We start from the raw sequence: 20,002 nt of genomic DNA on the forward strand, positions 1-20,002 counted from the left end.
TAAAGACTGAAAGACTTTTTGAGTTGTTTATGTTTTTAATGTGAGATGTTAAGGATGAATTAAAAAGGAAAATAGCTTTGTGGTGATGCTTTTGTCAAGCTGACATGGGGTCAATTGTGCTGTATAGTTTTATGTCAAGTTGACACAAACTAAGGTCATCTGAGAGAAAGAAACCTCAATAAAAATTCCCTTCACAAAATCAGGTTGTAGGCAAGCCTGTAGGGCATTTTCTTAATCAGTGATTGATGGGGGAGGGTCCAGCCCATTGTGGGTACATATATTCCTCACAAGGGATGTATACTAGGAAAATGTAATTCAATACAATAGCCATAAAATTAAAGGTCACAGAATTCCTTAACAAGGATCTGTCCCAAGAAAACAGGGAAAACCTCTGTCACAGGAAGCAACCCTAGAGATAGATTTACTATCCAGAAACCACCTTCCCCCTAAGCCCTCTGATGTTTGAAACCTAACAAGGATTCTCTACCCATTCCAAAGCCCCAACTTTATTCTAGAGAATCTTCCTCACTTAAAACACCTGGAGCCAGAATCCTGCCTTTCACTGTCTAGGAAGGTGAAGAACTCCCACCTATATTCTCTACCCTTGACAAAGTGTATCACTTAGTTAATCATTCTCAGGCAAAGATTGGCCAGGATTGCTGGTTAGGCTTAAACTCCTAGTCTCCTTCTACCTAGGATAGGAACTAACCAGACTTTTAGCTCATTGAGTGATAAAACTTACAGTGACGGGAGACAGCCCCAATTAACATTAGAAGACTTGAAAGAGTCTAGAACATGTTTATTTATTTTTCATTAATTAATTAATTTACTTTATATCTCAGTAGGAAGTTACCCTCCCTCTCCTTCTCCTAGTCCCTCCCTCTTACCTGCCCTCTCCTTTCCCAGACCTCCTCCCTTTCTTCTTAGAGAAGGGGTGATCTTTCATGGGTATCAACAAATTGAAAACCTCCTTTTATGCATATTAGTACACATTCTGTCCAGGTACATCTATATAATGGAGAAGAAGAGAGAATACAATTTAATATGGACCCTGGATTGCAATGGGAAAATAAGTTGTTCCTATTCTCATCCCACTCCTGGATGAAGATAGCAGAGCTGGCTCAGTGGTCATAGGTACATAAGCCCTTATTCTGGGATATTCATTCATTCATTCATTCAGTCAGTCAGTTTTTCAAGGCATGTTTTTTTCTGTGTAGCTCTGGCTATCCTGGACTCTATATACCAGGCTGACTTACCTCTGCCTCCCAAGCGCTGGTACTAAAGGTGTGCACCATCACACCCAGCCTGTGAGGTAAAAACTTAAAAAAAAACAAAAAACCAAAAAACCTAGGTAAACATGTTGCTCAGGACCTAGAGATAGTAGAGAATTCCATTTCTGAACTGAAACAGCAGATAGATGCCCTACCAGAAGTGGTCCTACAGAATTGGAGCGAATTAGATTTACTCCTTATGAAGCAGGGGGAGCACTGTATGGCCTTAGGAAAAGCCCGTAGATCTATGCAAACCGATCAGGAACAATTAGAAAAAATTTTGCTATGGTTAAGGAAAATTTCAACAAGAGAAAAAGATAAAGACATAAATCAGATAATTGGTACCAGTTTCTGTTCACTCGATACCCTTGGCTAACTGTTTTGCTATCAACACTGGCTGGGCCCCTTTATCTTATTCTTATTGGATTATCAGTGGGCCCTTGCATCTTAAACAGTGTGACCAATTATGTAAAACAAAAAATAAATTCAGTGACTTTAATGATCCTTAGGGCCAATTACACAGGTTTAGATTAAGATGAGTCAAGATTGGGCTCATTTTTTAAGATCAGTGGGAAATGTGATGTGATCAACATTCCTACATTTTGTCCTGTCTGCAGCCATCTTAGTTTTAACTCAGAGCTGACACCCTTCCTTAGACACTGGTCTGGAAAGTCTCTTAGATCTCCCTCTGTGGAAAGTCCCTTAGAAATGTATCCAACCCTGTTACAGGAATTTGATGTCAAGATATTCCAGCTGACTGCTGCTCTTTGCTTTTGCTAAACTGCTTCTTTGTTCTATTTTCCCCTGCAGATGCCAACTAGGATGTGGTTTTGCTTCTAAATCAGTGACTCTCAACTTCTTAATGCTGTAACCTTTTAATACAGTTCCTTATGTTGTGTTGATCCCTAACCATAAAATTATCTTCATTGCTACTTTATAACTGTAATTTTGTTACTGTTATGAATTATAATCTAGATATCTGTGTTTTCTGATGGCCTTAGGTGACCCTGTGAAGGAGTCTTTTGATCCCAAAGGGGTTGTCACCTACAGGTTGAGAACCCTACTGCTCTAAAAGCTCTCAGCAGAAAACCGTCATGGCTGCTCTGTGAGAACTATGTTTCTCTAGATGGTTACTGGCTAGCTTAATAAAGGAGTTAAAGTATCCATATATATATATATATATATATTCCACAAAGATACTTTTACAGCTGATCAACGCTTTCATCAAAGTAGCAAGGTTTAACACACAAAATAGCAAATTTTAACACACAAAAATTAGTAGCTTTCTTATATACAAATGACAAACATTGCGAGGAAGAAATCAGAAAAACAGTACATCTCAAAATAGCCTAAAAAGTATATATATATTAGGCTAATTCTAACCAAATTAGTGAGAGTCTTGTACATTAAAATGTTTTAAAAAATTTGAAAAAAGAAATTGAAGAAGAAATTTCTCCCATGCTCATGGGTTGGTAGGCTTAATATTGTAAAAATGTCCATCTTACCAAAAGCAATCTACAGATTAAATGTTATTCTCCTCAAAATTCTAACACAAATCTTCTCAGAAACTTTAAACAAAAACTGAAACTCTTCAAGTTCATGTATAAATACAAAAAAATCCAGAATATCTGAAACAATCTTGAATAATAAAATATATGTTTGACATAACAGCATATGAGACTCAAATGAATATTACAGAGCTATAAGAATAAAGACAACATGGTATTGTCTGAAAACAGACACATTGATTAATGAAATACACATGAGGACCTGGACTGTATTCCTCACACCATATATATTTGATTTTCAAGACACCACAAAAATTTAAACTTTCAAAAAGACAAAATCTTCACCAAATGGTGCTGTTTAAATCAAATAGCTGCATGTAGATGAATGAAAATACATCTATGTGCAACACTACACAAAACTCAACTCTAAATGGATCTTAATTCCTCAACCTAAAACCAAATATTCCGAATCTGATAGAAGAGAAAGTAGAGAAAAACTTGAACTAATTGGAATAGGAAAGGTGTTTCTGAAAAGGCATTTATAGCACAGACATTAAGACCAATGTATAAGAAAGGACACCATTGGGTTCGAAAGATGGCTCAGAGGTTAAGATCACTAGCTGTTCTTCTGAAGGTCCTGAATTCAATTTCCAGCAACCACATGGTGGCTCATAACCATGGCCTATAGGCATATATGCAGTACAGAATACTGTATAAATAATAAATAAATAAGTCTTAAAAAACAAGAAAGGTCACCATCATTCAAGCAAAGCAAGAGCCAACAGAGTGAGGACAATAGGTTTACCTTTTATAAACCCTGATCATGGCTTCCTTATCTGTGTTCATTGCTGCACTGTTCATTGCCAGCTTTTTTTATTTGTTTCTTGAGAGAGGCTCTTTCTGTGTAGCTCTGGCTGTCCTGGACTTCACTTCGCAGATCATGCTGGTCTTTTACTCAGAGATCCATCTGCCTCTGCCTCAGAAGTGCTATGCCACTATATAGTATGTGTTATTACACCTGTCTACTTCACTATTCATAATAGGCAGAAATTGTGAAGAGCTAACTGCCCATCAGTTGATGAATTAATAATGCAAATGAAGTACATTAGCACAGCAGAATACAATGTTGCTGTTAAGAAAAGTGAAATATAAAAATATTCAAATAAATAAATGATGCCAGAAAAACTCACTGTGAGATAAACAAAACCACAAAAGACAAATATTGTAGGTTTTCTTTTATGTGATAATGCTGGTCTTTAAACTTTTGATTTGTGTAGGGAACCAGATTGACCCAAGACTTTCTCAGAGGTTCTGAGAAAAGGCTAAGGGAAACTTTAGTTCTCTGCCCCTGTTTAGGGGAGTAGACTTGGCAAGGCCAGTCTAGAGCTGGAGCCAGTGCCTTGAGAGAGTCAAGGTTCTGGCTTCTGGGGAACCAACACTTCCCCATGGCTAGTACTTATCAGTCCATAGGCAGCTGTGTTGTAGGTCTCCTGTGTTCTCTTTGCTCACATTGTCTGCTTTAGTTCTCTGCCGACCTTGCCTTCTCCCATCCCCACAAATAATATATATACAATGCTATACTTCCTTTTGTTTGCTTGTTTGATTGATTGTTTTTGAGACAGGGCTTCTCTGTGTAACCTTGGCTGTCCTGGGCTCACTTTGTAGACCAGGCTGGCCTCAAATCTACAACAATCCATCTGCCTCTGCCTTCCAGAATGCTGGGACTAAAGGCATGCACCACTATGCCTGTCTATAATGCTATACTTCTCAATAAACTTACATGGCATAAGCTACCAGCTTATGCAATAGATTCTGGTCCCAACCACTGCTTTTGTTTTCTTTATCTCTCATCCCTGGTCTTCTCATTCAATACCTCATCATTTGAGATTTTTATTTCTTTGCCAGATATAGGCGTTTCAATTAGAATAGTCATAGAGCTTAGGTAGCTATTAAGAAACAGAGGGGAAAGAGAGGATATTCCAAGACAGATTAGGGAAAAAGAATATAGTGTTATGAAAAGACAAAGAGAAACTAGAATAGCAAAACTAGATGGTGAGACTGAATGGCAGGACTAAGGAGGGAGTATGAGCATGGAAACTAATATTAAAGGCTTTGAAAAGACATATAGAAACCTACTATTGTAGACCCTTCCTAAATATACATTCCCATATGAAAAACATTTTAGTGGAGTCGAATACAATGGGGAGACTGCCCCAACCAGACATCTCTCTTAGTTAGGGTTTTATTGCTGGGATGAAATGACCATGGCAACTCTTATGAAGGAAAACATTGTTTTTGAGACAGTGTTTCTCTGTGTAGCCCTGGCTGACCTGGTGGCCTGTAGACCAGGTGGCCTGAAATTCATTCAGATTTGCCTGCTTCTACCTCCCAAGTTCTGGGACTAAAGGCATGTGCCACCACTGCCTCATTGGAAAAAAAAAAAACATTTAATTGGCGGTGGCTTACTGTTTAGAGGTTTAGTCTGTTATCACCATGGCAGGAAGCATAGTGGCACATAGGCAGACATGATTCTACATTTGCATTGGCAGGGAGCAGGAAGAGCAAGTGAGCCACTGAGCCTGGCTTGAGATTCTGGAATCCGGAAGCACCGCTCCCCCTCCCCCCCACAGTGACACTTCCTCAAAAAGGCCAGAGATAATAGTACAACTCCCTATAGCCCTATGGGGGGCCATTTTCATTCACACCATCACAACATTTAATGCTAGTAATGGGTTACATTTTGTTGCATCATTGGCCAGAGGATTTCTATAGATTACAACCCCTCAGATATCACAAGCTATTGTCAATGGTATTTATTACCCTCCAGAACAAGATCATGAGGACCTATTGCTAAAGACACTACTAACTCATATCAGGGAACATGGAGATGTTGAGCTGATGCTCAATTAGAAGCTGCAACCTTTTTGACTGGAAGTTACTTATCAAGCTACGAGAGGAGAAAACTAATCAACTACAAATCCAGAGATGACTTAAAATAGCAACATACCTTCAAGGCATACTAGTACAGTAGTGGCACAAATATTACGGTAGTAACTAACCACTATTTTATTAGATTTAAGTCCCACTTCACGATATGAAAACCATACCCAACATTGCCGAGATGGCCAGGAATATATAGGCCATGAACCCTAGGATAAACACCTACTACTATTGTTTTGCTAAAAGAACATGACAATGAAATGACACCTAATGATTTATTGCTACATCCACAGAACAGTGTATCATTCAGTCCTCATCTTAGGGTTTTATTGCTGTGAAGAGACATCATGACCATGACAACTCTTATAAGGGAAAACATTAATTGGGTCTGGCTTAGAGCGACAGAGGTTTATTCCACTATCATCATGGCAGGAAGCATGGCATCTTGCAGGCAGACTTGGTCCTGGAGCAGCTGAGAGTTCTACATCTTGATCTGAAGGCAGCAGAAGGAGACTGTCTTCCACACTGGGCAGAGCTTAAGCACATGACCCCGCCCCCTGGCACACTTCCTCTAAAAAGGCCACACCTACTCCAACAAGCCACACCTCCAAATAGTGCCACTCCCTACAGGCCAAACATTCAAACACATGAATATGGGGGCCAAACCTATTCAAACCACCACAGCCTTCATCCATGAAAGTGTCTTTTCACAGGGGCTATTATTTAGCAGAGAGATTCACAGCTGGACAATGTGTAGTGAATTTGGAGCAATCAGCTCTAAATAAGGCACATTTATCAAATGACTCAGGGAATCAATGTACAAGAGGAGGCTGAAAGACAGTAAGAGCTAGAGGTTGTGGATGTCTCCAAGGATATCACATCATCTAGATACAATAAAGCTTATACATATATGACCTCATAGAGAGTGGGCAACATGTATAAGACCTAAACAAGTTTAAACAAGACAAAACTCCAGCAGAGAAAATGTGAAAATCCTACTGCTACCAAAGAAGCTCTTTACAATTGATGCCTGGTATGAGAGACAAAAATCAGTTTGCTTCAATATAGTTTCACTGGGCTTATCAACAACACTAGAGTGCAGGGCACACGATCTAGAGTAGCTGCCCAACACAAAATGAACTCCAAGTTTTTTTCTGTGTGTGTTCTTTTTTTTTTTTTTTTTCCGTAAAAAGAATGCATTTTCATTGTCATGGTGTTTCAGATTTCTGGCTATTATGTTAAAGAAATGCCACTCCTAGTAGAATAGCTATTGGCAATTGATGGCTTCTGGGGGTAAGGTGAGCTAGTTTTCCTCAGGTATAGGCCTGTGAGGATGCCCATGCATTAACAGATAGTTTTACACCTCTGCAGAAACTGGTAGTACTATATTTTAAATATAGGACATTTAAAATTGAGAAGAGGAAGTTGTGCTGGAAATACTGGAGAAATTGGAAAGGAAGGAAATGGGGGTAAATTTAATGAAAAATGAACCAGATATTCATGTATGAAATTATTAAACATTAAGAAATGTATAACTTGCCCCTAGAGGTTTTGTAGATGTGGCTTCCATGTCACATGTGCATCAGTAGGTGACAAAGAGAAGAGAGGCTATGTCTACACTCAGTGTTCTGACCTGTGAACCTCTGAATGACTAGTAACCCAACACTCCTTGAAAAAAGTAAGCCTGAGACAACCACCTGTTCAGCGCTAGGGAACCTAGGCAGGTAGTTAGTCTGAGATGACCACCAGTTCAGCATCACACAGGCTTGGACAGGCTCCCAGGATGGGAAAAAGGTTGGAGACTAGAAGAATCCATATTGAGACAGTGGGCTTGGTTGGGAGTGAGCCTGAGATAGACAACCCTTGCATGGGGGCCAGCAGGGAGCTAGTCTGACGTGACTACTATTCCAGTGCTCTGTAGACCTGGTGTGTGTACAGACAATGTCTGAATTAACCCTTGCTTGGTGCTGTAACACATGAGTGGGGCATAGCACTCCTAAGACCATTTCTGAGATGACTGCAGACATTAAGAAACCTGGGCTCGACTAAATGGTGGAGAAAAGAGAAACAGAAGAATGTGGGCACAATGAAGAGGGGCAGAACTGGAGACTCGAGGGTAGTGAAGAACAGCCTGATATGAGTAGCCAGTTATTGCCACCATGGGTCATGTCTGGGTCTGTGGCCCTGCAGCAGCAGGGGTCTGTTACCACCAAAGGCCAGGTGGATGTTTCTGGTCTGGGACATATTGATGTTCGAGGGCTGTGCAGAACTGGTCCCACCCCTTACCTGGGCATGGTGGGGGTATGAAAGCAAGAGAGCTGACCATGCTCCTAGCCAGCTGAAGTACTTGGGAGAGTGGGCCCCATACATTGCTGGATTTGTGGGTGAGGAGGCACTGAGAATACTAGCATGGAAGAGCTGACTCTTCCACTTGTCTCTCATGCAGTAGTGTGTACTAGGGAGAGATACCCTCCTCTTTTCCTCCCCTCTCACGACCTGAAGTAGGCAGGGCCCCAGGCACTGGGGTCATGAGAACAGAGGAGCTGCCCCTGCCTCTCACCAGCTGCAGCACTTGAGAGAGTTGGTTCTGTACCTCTTCTGGGTAATACAGTAAAGCTGGCCCTGGAGAACTAGATCTCCCTCTTATCTATTGGGAGGTGATGAGGGAGAGATGTCCTCCTTCCATCCCTTTTTTTTTCTTGCCATCTATGGCAGGTGGGATATCTGGCCCTGGGGTCATGAGAATGAGAGAACTGGGTATATCCCTCATTGGCTGCAACACTAGGGTGAGGGGGCTCTTTACCCTGCCTTACCTGGGCAGCAGGGCAGAGCTGGCCCTGGTTGCAGGTATTTCTGGTGAGCTGGCCTGAGGGTGTGAGAGCAGGAGAGCTGGCAGGCTGACTAGCTCAGATACCTCTCAGGCCCAGATCTAGGGCTTTGAATTGGCCCACCCCATCAATGAACTGTTGCAGTGCATGAAGGGGCTGGTCCTACAGTTCAAAAACTACAGGGATCACCTGGAAACATCCCAAATGCCCCTCAACTGAGGAATGGATGCAGAAATTGTGGTACATTTACACAATGGAATACTACTCCACAATTAAAAACAAGAAAATCATGAAATTTGCAGGCAAATGGTGGGATCTAGAAAAGATCATCCTGAGTGAAGCAGAAAGACACACATGGTATATACTCACTTATAAGTGGATATTAGACATATTATAGAATAAACATACTAAAATCTGTACAACTAAAGAAGCTAACTAAAGAGGACCCAGGGTAATATGATCAATCCTCAGTCAGAAAGGCAAATGGGACAGACATCAGAAGAGGGAGAAAACAGGGAACAGGACAGGAGCCTACCACAGAGGGCCTCTGAAAGACTCTACCCAGCAGTGTATCAAAGTAGATGCTGAGGCTCATAGCTAAACTTTGGTCAGAGTTCAGGGAATCTTATGAAAGAAGGGGGAGATCTGGAGGGGACAGGAGCTCCACAAGGAGAGCAACAGAACACAAAATAAATCCTCACACAAGGGTCTTTTCTGAGACCAATATTCCAAACAAGAACCATGCATGGAGATAACCTACAACCCTTTCATAGATGTAGCCCATGGCAGTTCAATCTCCAAATGGGTACCCTAGTAACGGGAACAGGGACTGTCTCTGACATGAACTTAGTGGCTGACTCTTTGATTACCTCCCCCTGAGTGGGGAACAGCCTTACCAGGCCACAGAGGGAGACAATGCAGCCAGTCCTGATGAGACCTGATAGGCTAGGGTCAGACGGAAGGGGAGGAGGACTTCCCCTGTCAGTGTACTTGGAGAGGGGCATGGGAGGAGATGAGGGAGGGAGGGTAGGGTTGAGAGGTAATGAGGGAGGGGGCTATAGCTGGGATACAAAGTGAATAAACTGTAATTAATATAAAAATAAAAATAAAAACACAGCATATATTTCAACATGAAAATGGTTGTAGAATCCAATTCACTTAAAGAAATAATATGATTACCTAAAGAAATAATAGCCCATGGCTTCAGATGCTAAATTCTAACTTTTATGTGACTGTTCAGATGATGAAAAAAAATCAGCCTTCAAAAATGTTATTTAAGAAACATAGGAGCTAGGTTTTAAGATTTTTCATCCTAGCATATGTTCTGTCTCTGATATGATAAAGTGAGTTCCTTTCTGGCCTTAATAATATGATGTAGCACTTGGGAGCAAAGATGATGCCCAAGAGTGATGTACTGGAAGCCAAGATAGAGAAGATTTCCATTGCCACTGTAACCTTCCCTTTGGTGCTGTGGTAGACGGGGAGGAAGGTGATCCAAACACTGCAGAACACCAGCATGCTGAAAGCTAGGACCTTGGCTTCATTGAACGTGTCAGGCAGATTCCTGGACAAGAAAGCCGTAAGGTAGCTTCCTAAGGCCAGTGTTCCCAGGTATCCAAGGATGCAGTGGAAGGCAATAGCTGAGCCTTTGTTGCAAATGATGATGATGTGTTTCTGTTCTGAGTGAGCATCTTTATCAACAAAGGGAGGAGAGGTTGCCAGCCAAATTCCAGAAAGAACAACTTGAATGGTGGTGCTGATGGGGATAATGAAATTAGGGGCCCGTGATACAAGCATCCATCTCCTAGCTCTTCCTGGAGCAGTGATTTTGAAGGCTATAACTACAGTGATAGTTTTGGCCAACACAGCAGAAAGGGCCACACTGAAGAGAAGTCCAAAAATGTTTTGCTGCAGGATACAGGTGGTTGTGCTAGGATGGCCAATGAAGAGGAAGGGACAGAGAAAACATAGTGTCAGAGTGATGAGCAGGATGTAACTGAGAGCTCGGTTATTGGCTTTGACAATTGGAGTGTCTCTGTGCTTCAGAAACACCCCAAGAACAACAGTTGTGAGTGAGGAGAAGCTCAGGGAAATGAAGGTGAGTAGCTTTCCCAAGGGGTCATCATAGGCCAGAAATGTCACAGTTTTCTGTAGGCAGTGGCTCTTTTCTGTGTTTGCATAGTGAGTTTCCGGACACGTCACACACTGATCCATACCTGCCAGAAACTCAGGTGATCATGAGTGCATACTCAGGTTTCTCCTTCTATCTGAAGCCACTTCTAAGCCTCAGCACATTGCAATGTTACTTGAACCATCTCACTTTGTTTCTGATACAAACATAAAGCACTTTCTAGATAGTAATTCTAAACTCATTTTTTCTTCTACTTCATGCTAATACAAATTAACAGCCCGAACTCTTCTTCCTCTGTTATTACCATGGTCTCCTTGCCTTTAGTGACATTTCTGTATCTGTTTTAGAAGTCATTAGAGAAGTGACATATGTTGCATGAACTAATTTGTCTGTGACATTGCCTCTTTATTAATACATCACTCCTCTTAAGAGGGCATGAGACTTTGGTGTAACGGAAAGAATGTCCTTTGAAATCCTAATCTTATAATCTTTTCCTGTATGTATTCCACATGTGCCTTCATTCATAAAACACATGGTGGTCTCTAAATTTCCTCATTCTCTGAAGGAACCTGAGTGAATAAGTATTCTGAAATTCTTGGAGCCTTGAGATCCTTCACCAGTGACACAGTTGTCATAAGTGTACAATATTATCTATGTAATTCTCGATACAGAACTGCTCATATATTCTCATGTCTTTATGGAACAATGCTTGAACACTCTGTTCCTGATTGATTGTCAACTTACTGTTAGATTATGATGAATGCTTATGGATTGATTGGCCATATTTTCAATATTTTAATTGTAATATATTTAATTCTCTTTAAATCATCACATTACCACCCATATACTCTATATAATACATTCTGACCATGACTTTTTCCCTGCCCCAACTTCTCCTAGATCCTTTCCACCTCCATGCTCACTGAGTTCTACAATTTTCTCTCTCTCTCTCTCTGTCTCTCTAAAAAAAGAAACAAGCTACATCCCAACAATCAAACAAAACAACTAAAAATCACTCTCTCATACACATGCATGCACAAACTATAAAGAACATGAAGGTGTAAACCTAACTATACCCAGACAACTTCTTATTCCCAGATGTCTAGACCCAGAGAAACTTTCAATCACCACAGATGGAAAAAACAAGAGATTTCATGACAAATCAAATTTAAACAATATTTGTTTACAAACTTAACCCTACAGAAAATACTAGAAGAAAAACTGCAATGAAAAGAGAGTAATGAAAAAGGTCAATAACACCAAGAGAATGGCCAGAAGAACAGGTACAGGCCACAGTAGTCACAGGGACAGAGACTCCCTGCTGCATGAAAGGCCAAGCTAGTCACTAGAAGCCCAGCCCTCAACCTTATCTGACACTCCTTACTGGATCCAGAGGTCAAGCCTGCTGTCAGAAATTTAGGCCACAAAGACCAGAATATCAAAGAAGGAACAAAAAACCAAGGAACAAAACACCTATCCAACAAAGACAAACTCAGAAATCAGCACCCAGACCTATAATCACCCCAAACCCAGATGCCTTATTTCTAATGTAAAAACACAATCACCAGCAGCCAGGGAAATATGGCACCATCAGAGCTCAGCTATCCTGAAACATGACTGGAATATTGCAGTGCACCTGAAGCACAAAGAAATGACTGTAAAACAAACATTACAAAGATGACACTGGTACTTAAAGAAGAAATGAAAAACTCTCTTAAAGAAATTAAGGAAAGAGAAAGAACAAAATGGAGGAAATAAACAAGTCCCTTAAAGAAACTGCAGAATTCAAGAAGAACAAACAAACAAACAGCAACAAAAAAACAGGTGAATGAAACTGTTCAAGGCCTGAAAATGGAAATAGAAGCAATGAAAACACAAACTGAGGGAATTCTGGAAATGAAAAATCTAGGTAAGGAAACAAGAACTTCAGATGTAATCATCACCAACAGAACACAAGAGATGGAAGAAAAACTCTCAGGGGTTGAAGATATGATGACAGAAGATTGATGGGTCAAGAAAAATGTTAAATCTAAAAATTCTTAATATAGAAAAATCCACGCTATCTTGGACATTATGAAAGGCAAACCTATGAATAATAGAAATAAAGAAGGAGAAGAATTCCAGATAAAAAAATCCAGAAAATATATTTAACAAAACCACAGAAGACATTTTCCTAACATAAAAAGGACAGACCTATAAATATAGAAGAAATTTACAGACCAGCAAATAGATTGGACCAGAAAATGAAGTCCCCATGCCACATAATAATAAAAATTCTAAATGGACAGAACAAAGAAAGAAAATTAAAAATAGCAAGGGAAAAAGATCAAGTTACATATAAAGGAAGAATTATATTAAGTATTGGGTATATTAGAATTATACCCAGCTTCTCAACAGAGACTCTGAAAACCAGAATGGCCTGGACAGACAGATGTCTTACAGACTCTAAGAGATCACAGATGCCAAACTGGACTATTACACCCAGCAAAACGTTCAATTACTGTAGATATTTCAATCACACAAAATATTTCATGACAAAGACCAATTTAAACATCTACCTACAAATTTAGCTCTATAGATGATACTAGAAGAAAAACTCCAACCCAAAGAGATTACCCATGAAAACACAAAATTTCACACTAACAAGACTCAAAGAGGGGAAACACACACCACCACCACCACCACCACCACCACCACCACCACCACCACCACCAAAACAAGAGTAATTAGAACCATGGATCATTAATATTTATCAGTATCAATGGACTGAAGTTTTCAATAAAAAAGACACAGACTAATAGAATGTATATGAAAACAGGATTCATACTTCTACTGCATTCTAGAAACACACCCCAACATCAAAGATAGACAATACCTTAGAGTAAAAGGTTGGAAAAAGATTTTCCAAGCAAATGGACCCAAAAAACAGGCTGGTGTAGCTATTCTAATTTAACAAGATAGACCTCAAACCAAATTTAATCAAAGAGATGGAGGACATTTTATACACATCTAAGGAAAAATTCACCAAGATGATGTTTCTATTCTGAACATCTATTGACCAAATCCAAGGGTACCCACATTTGTAAAAGAAATACTACTAAAGCTTAAATCACATATCAAACCTCACCCACCTTAAAAATGGGAGACTTTAATACCCCACTCTCACCAATGTACACGTTATCCAGACAAAAACTAATCAGAGAAATACTAGAGCCAACAGACAAAAACATTTTACCCAATCATAAAAGAATACACCTCCATCTCAGCATCTTATGGCACATTCTCAAAAAGTAACCACATACTCAGTCACAAAGCAAGTCTTAACAGGAAAATTTAACTAACTCCCTGTATTCTATCAGACCCCCATTATTGAAGCTGGACTTCAATAATAACAGAAACAAGGAAAAGTCTATAAACTGTTGGTATAATGTTCTTGTGGAATGTATACAATTTACCCTTGTTCATTCAAATGCTGATTTCTCTACCCACTATCTTGTTTCAATCCGGACATTGCATTGTAATGCTTAGAATGTCTCAAGTTTGTGTAAACATGCAACCATTTGTTCTCTGAATTGCCAATAAAAACAACCAGCCAATGCTGAGCAATGGAGAGACGTAGGGTGGAACATCCTTGCCTGGGGGGTGGTGGTGGGTGGGAGGAGAAAGACGGAATAGGAGGAGAGATCAGAGAGGAGAGGACTGGGAAACATCAAGAGAAATGAACCAGATCTAAGATACAACTAAAAAATAACTATAATGTGGGATATCTGAATGGGAGGAAGCTATGTGGGCTTGGAGTAATTATTGCCCAGCATTGTGCTCTAAGTTAATTAAATAAATCCTAGTCTCTGTGTGGTGATTTGGGTATACATAGGAATAACCCATGTTTAACTAAAAGATAAATCAACAATAAATAAATAAATATAATATTTTAAATAATATAATATTTTAAATAAATATTAATATTATCAACACTGATCAATTCCCTAACTAAACAGCTATATGGGGGCAAAGCAGAAATAAATTAAGAAATTTAAGAATGAAAATGAATGCACAACTTAGCCAAGCTTATGGGACACAATGAAATTGTTGCTAAGAGTAACATTCTAAGAGTAAGTTCATGCTAAGAGTAAAAGTTCATAGCACTATGCCTTTATAGTGGAAGTGGAGAGACCTCATACTAGCAACTTAACAGTACACCTGAAAGCTCTAAAACCAGAGGAAATAAGTACACCCAAGAGGAGGAAATAATCAAATGGCAGGAAATAATCAAACTCAGAACTGAGATCAGTAAAATAGGAACAAAGAAAACAATACAAAAATCAGTGAAAGTAAGAGTTGATTCTTTGAGAAAATCAACAAGACAGACAAACCCTTTTCCAAACTATCAGGCAGACAGAGAATATCTGGCAATGTCAAGCATCCTGAAGGCGCTGTTTGTCAAAGTTACAGTGCTTGGATGACCTAAAGTGATCATTCACTGCCCTTAGTGGAAATTTGATACACAACCTTTGTTTGTATTTATATTCCTTACTCTTAAAGGTCTCTACTGAAAGCTAGAGCTGGGATAATGTAACAAAAGCTGGTGTTAATAAACAGACAACTAATGTCAGTTCCCTGGGTAAAATAGGTATGCAGAAAACTGAATCTTCCATGGAACTGTTATTTAGACTCATACATTTAGGGCATTAATAAGTGATATTAGTAAGCATGAGACAGAAGATTTGAAGAAAACCATAAAAGAAGAAAAATTTAAGGAAATTTTAGAAGCTGAAAAACTAGCTGAATCATTAGGTTTTCATGTTCAGCTTCAGAAACTAGTATGGACAGGAAATGATTTTGATTATATAATTAATGACAACCCTTGGTACCTTCCTGAAGGCAAAGTAAGCAGTTTTAGGAATCCTGTTGTTCTTCTACCTTTTACAGGGTTGTAATAAAGACAGAGACATATTTAAAAAAGGGTTTATGAAAAAGACACAGAGGAACATTTTGGCTCAGTGAACTGCCTGACTGCATGAACAGATTTGTCAGATCAGGACTTTTGTGATATTGTAGAAAAACAAAGAACAGACTGCTTTTGCTGAAGCAATATTTGTGTGCTGTTAGAAAGGCTACACAGTATTTTAAGAATCAATGAAAAGGATGGTGGTCTTACGTCAAATAGAACAGAAAAATAGAAAAGGAACAGGAAGAATTAAACAAGGGACTGAGAGACTGGGTTTCTGCAGAAAGATAATAGGCAGCAGGAAATAACTTCTGATCTGTTAATTCTGTGTCAAACTTAAACAAAATCAAACTCAAATAGAGTCATTCCGCCTGGCATTTCTGTGACCAGAATGCTGTACGACATCAATCTTGAGAAAAAAGACAGTGAGTTAAAACAACTGATTTTATCATAATGTTAGTTTTTAGTTCTTGTCAAATTTGCTTGTTTGTTCACTTTGTTTCTTTTATTTCAATATGCTTAGAAAAGTATTCTAAAAGGCTGTGCAATCAATGAGTAAAATTTTCGAGGAGCTGATTTCATATATAAATAAAGCCTGTAAGAGACACAATTTGTCAGGGCAGATCAAGCCGTGCCGAGATGTGCTTCTCCTCTGTCCAATCATTCCTGAAACAAAACCAAATGGAGTCCCACTTCCGATTCTCCCCTTACCATCCTTGCATCCACCCACCCCAAGCCCTGCCCTCACCTGGGGCTGGATCCTGGCAAACGTCCAAATGAAAAAACAAAAAGCAGAAACAAAAAGGGAGAAATAACAACAGACATTGAAAGACAATACTCAATTTCATATGGAAAAACAAAAATCCCAAAATAGCTAAAACAATCCTGAACAATAAAAGAACATCTGGAGGTATCACCATCCCTGATTTCCAGATGTACTACAGAGGTAAAGTAATAAAAACTTCATGGTATTTGTATAAGAAAAGACACATTGATCAAAGGGATCAATGAAGATCTAGACATAAATCCACACATCTATTGACATCTGATTTTTGATGTAGAAGCCAGAGATATACAATGGAAAAAAATCTTCAACAAATGGTGTTGGTATAACTGGATGTTTGCATGCAAAAGAATGAAAATAGATCCACATTTATCATTTGGAACAAAAACTCAAGCCCAAGAGGTTCAAAGAGTTCAACATAAAGCAGATACGCTGAGCTCAACAGAAGAGAAACTGGGGAGTAGCCTTGAACCCATTAGCCCAGATGACTTTTTGAACAGAACAGTGGGAGCTAGCAGTGGCACTAAAATCAACAATTACTGAATAGTAACTCATTAAACAGAAAGGCTTCTACAAGGCAAAGGACACCTTCAATAAGACAAAACTGCAGCCTACAGAATGGGGAAAGAACTTCACCAACTCCTCATCTGAGAGAGGGCTAATATCCAAAATATACAAAGAACTCAAGAAAACCAGACATCAACCAACTAAATAATCCAATTAAAAGGCAATGAACAGAGCTAACAGAATTCTCATAAGAGGAAACACAAATGTCTGAGAAACACTTAAAAATGTTCAACATCATTAGCCTTCAGAATAATGTAAATCAAAACTACTTTGAGATTCCATCTTACACCTGTCAGAATGACTAAGATCAATAAAACAAATGACTGCTTCTGATGGTGAGGGTGTGGAGCAAGTGGAAGACTCCTACATTGCTGGTGGGAATGCAAACTTATACAGTCAGTATGGAAATCAATATGGCAGATCCTTAGAAAACTGGGAATTGACCTACCTCAAGACCCAGCTAGTCAACTCTTGGGCATATACCTAAAGGATGCTTCACCCTATCACAAGGATACTTGCTCAACTATGTTCATAAGTGGTTTTATTCAAAACAGCCAGAAACTGGAAACAGAGCAGATGTCCCTCAATGGAAGAATGATAAACTGTGGTACATTTACACAACAGAATACTACTCAGCTGTTACAAACAAAGAGATCTTGTAATTTGCAGGCAGATGGATGGAACTAGAAAACTTCCTGAATACAACAGTGAGTGTGCCCATGCCAGACACTATGTGGATGGCTAGAAACCTAAAAGTGAATGGCTCAGAGACCTAGGGTAGAACCAAACACTATTGATTAAAAAAAGTAAACAAAATGATTACAAATGATATTTTGCTATACTCATAGATAGGAGCCTAGCCAAATCATCATCAGAGAGGCTTCTTCCAGCAGTTGATGAACAGACCCCCCAGCCAAACATTATGGGAAGCTTAGGGACCTGCACAGAAGATGAGGAGGAAGGATTGTAGGACCCAGAGCATCAAGGTCACCTGGAGGTCAAGAACCCCTGAATCAAATTAGCTCATAGGGGCTCACAGAGACTGAAGAAGCAATGATGGAGTTTGCATTAGTCTGTGTTAGGACCTCTCCATACATGCTGCAGCCTTTAAAACTTGGAGTTTTTATTGAATTCCTAACAGTAGAAGTGGGGGTTCTTGACTCTTTTCCTGCTCCTGGGACCGTTTTTTCCCCTAATAGGTTGCTTTGGTCAGCCATGGTTGATATGAGGATTTATTCCTAGTCTTAGTGCATCTTGTTATGATGCCCATGTTTGATTAATCTCACTTGGAGGCCTGCCATTTTCTGAAGGGAACCAGAAGAACAGTGAATTTGGGTGAGAAGGATATAGGGGTGGTGACTGGGAGGAGGGAATGGAGGGGAGACGGCATCGTGAATGAATTGTATAACATATAGATTATTATAAATCTAAAATAATAAAATTATGATATATTTACAAGAATATGGGCATCAGGGGGATAAAATGTAAAGTTTTACTGAGACTGTCTCCCCCCTTCTATCACCTATCTGTATGCCTTGCCCCCATTGGTGGAACTATTTGGGAATAATGGATTAGGAGGTATGCTCCTTTGGGAGTGGTGTATTTCTGTGGAAGGGCTCTTAAGGATCTTGCTATTCACAGTGAGTCTTTTCTGTCTCCTACTTTTGTGTATCAATTTTCCCCATTGTCACACAGTCTTAGTTAATTTTCTATTGCTGTGAAGAAACATCATGACCAAGGTAACTTAAAAAAGAAAGAATATAACTTACAGGCTTATAATTCTAGATGGAGATATATGAGCAAGGGAGAGAGAGAGAGAGAGAGAGAGAGAGAGAGACAGAGAGAGAGAGACAGAGAGACAGAGATAGATAGAGACAGGTAGAGACAGAGAGACAGAGACAGGCAGAGATAGAGAGACAGACTATTACACATGGAATCTAACCACCTGAAACTGTAAGTATATTAAATGCTTTCTTTTATAAAATTCTTTGTCATGGTGCTTTGTCATAGCAAGAGAAAGGAAACTAAGACAAAATGGATGGTGAAATGAGGCATATTATTCAGGTGATCTAGAGTGGTTTTCTGTTGGCAGCCACATCCACAATGATTCAGGAACACAAAATGTCAAGAGTGTATTATTTCAGTGGGAAAAAAGAACTGTAAACTCCGATTTTGTAACAGCTGGCAGGAAGAGGATTATCTCCACTGAAGTGAACTGATTGCAGTTCACTTACAGATGTTTTCCATTAGCTTAGATATTGCAGGTGTGGACGGGGGGGGGATGTTTTCATTACTGATATTTACTTGTCTCATTGGAAATCTCATTCTCTGGGCAAGGAGTGCAGTCAAAGCAACAGGCAGCCTTGCCCTCCTGGTGGGATTTTCTGAATCCAGGATGACATCTTTCACTGCATAGAGACTGGGGAATCTGAGAATAAAATTAATAATAGCAAATGGTCAGGTTTTTATGAAATCTCCAGTAGAGTGTTTTTTGAATATAGAACCATTAATTTGTTTATGTTAATATCTCTAAGTGAAGATAGTAGAATGTTTTTTTTTTACTACTAGGATGAGTCATTCACAGGCCCATGTGTTAAACAGTAGGCCTTGATAACATGACTTCATTGGACAATTGTTGAAAGATTATGAGGTGAGGCATAGAAGTAAGAACTTAGGTTCTTGGTCTCATGTCTTGGAGTTACTACAAATCCACTGCATCTTGACCCCTGGATATACAGGCAACTAAAATTTACTTCCATGGTAACGTTTCATCTTGTTGATTTGATAGGTTTTAGAATCATAGTGGAAACCAATCTCTGAGAATAATTGTGAAAGATTTTTTTTCTTTCTTAGATTAGGTTACTTGAGGTCAAAAGACAATCTCTAAAAGTGGGTGGCCGTGATTTATTGGCCATGGCCATGGCCCCTGAATGAATGAAAAGCAGAAAAGGGTGATAACAGCAGCATTCAACAGTCTCTGCTCCCTGACTATTGATGACTGGTTGCCTTCACTACTTAAAGACAT

General features: G+C 39.4%; 1 protein-coding gene and 1 non-coding gene across 2 annotated transcripts in view; one reads left to right on the forward strand and one right to left on the reverse strand.

The window, feature by feature from the left end:
• Window positions 1-7,254: 7,254 nt before the first annotated feature.
• On the forward strand, window positions 7,255-7,386 carry LOC132647560 (small nucleolar RNA SNORA17). Its single transcript, XR_009585919.1, has one exon. It is a non-coding gene; the product is annotated as a small nucleolar RNA SNORA17 (small nucleolar RNA).
• A 2,451-nt stretch (window positions 7,387-9,837) lies between these two features.
• Window positions 9,838-20,002, reverse strand: part of LOC110555995 (vomeronasal type-2 receptor 116-like) — a 34,894-nt gene continuing 24,729 nt past the window's right edge. The window contains exons 5-6 of the mRNA XM_021649512.1: window positions 19,282-19,405; window positions 9,838-10,763 (exon numbers count right to left, since the gene is read on the reverse strand). Of these exons, the coding sequence (XP_021505187.1) occupies window positions 9,838-10,763; window positions 19,282-19,405 (1,050 nt within the window). The remainder of the gene's footprint in view (window positions 10,764-19,281; window positions 19,406-20,002) is intronic.

The sequence above is a fragment of the Meriones unguiculatus genome, chromosome 14 (genome assembly GCF_030254825.1).
Source record: "Meriones unguiculatus strain TT.TT164.6M chromosome 14, Bangor_MerUng_6.1, whole genome shotgun sequence".
NCBI lineage: Eukaryota > Metazoa > Chordata > Mammalia > Rodentia > Muridae > Meriones > Meriones unguiculatus.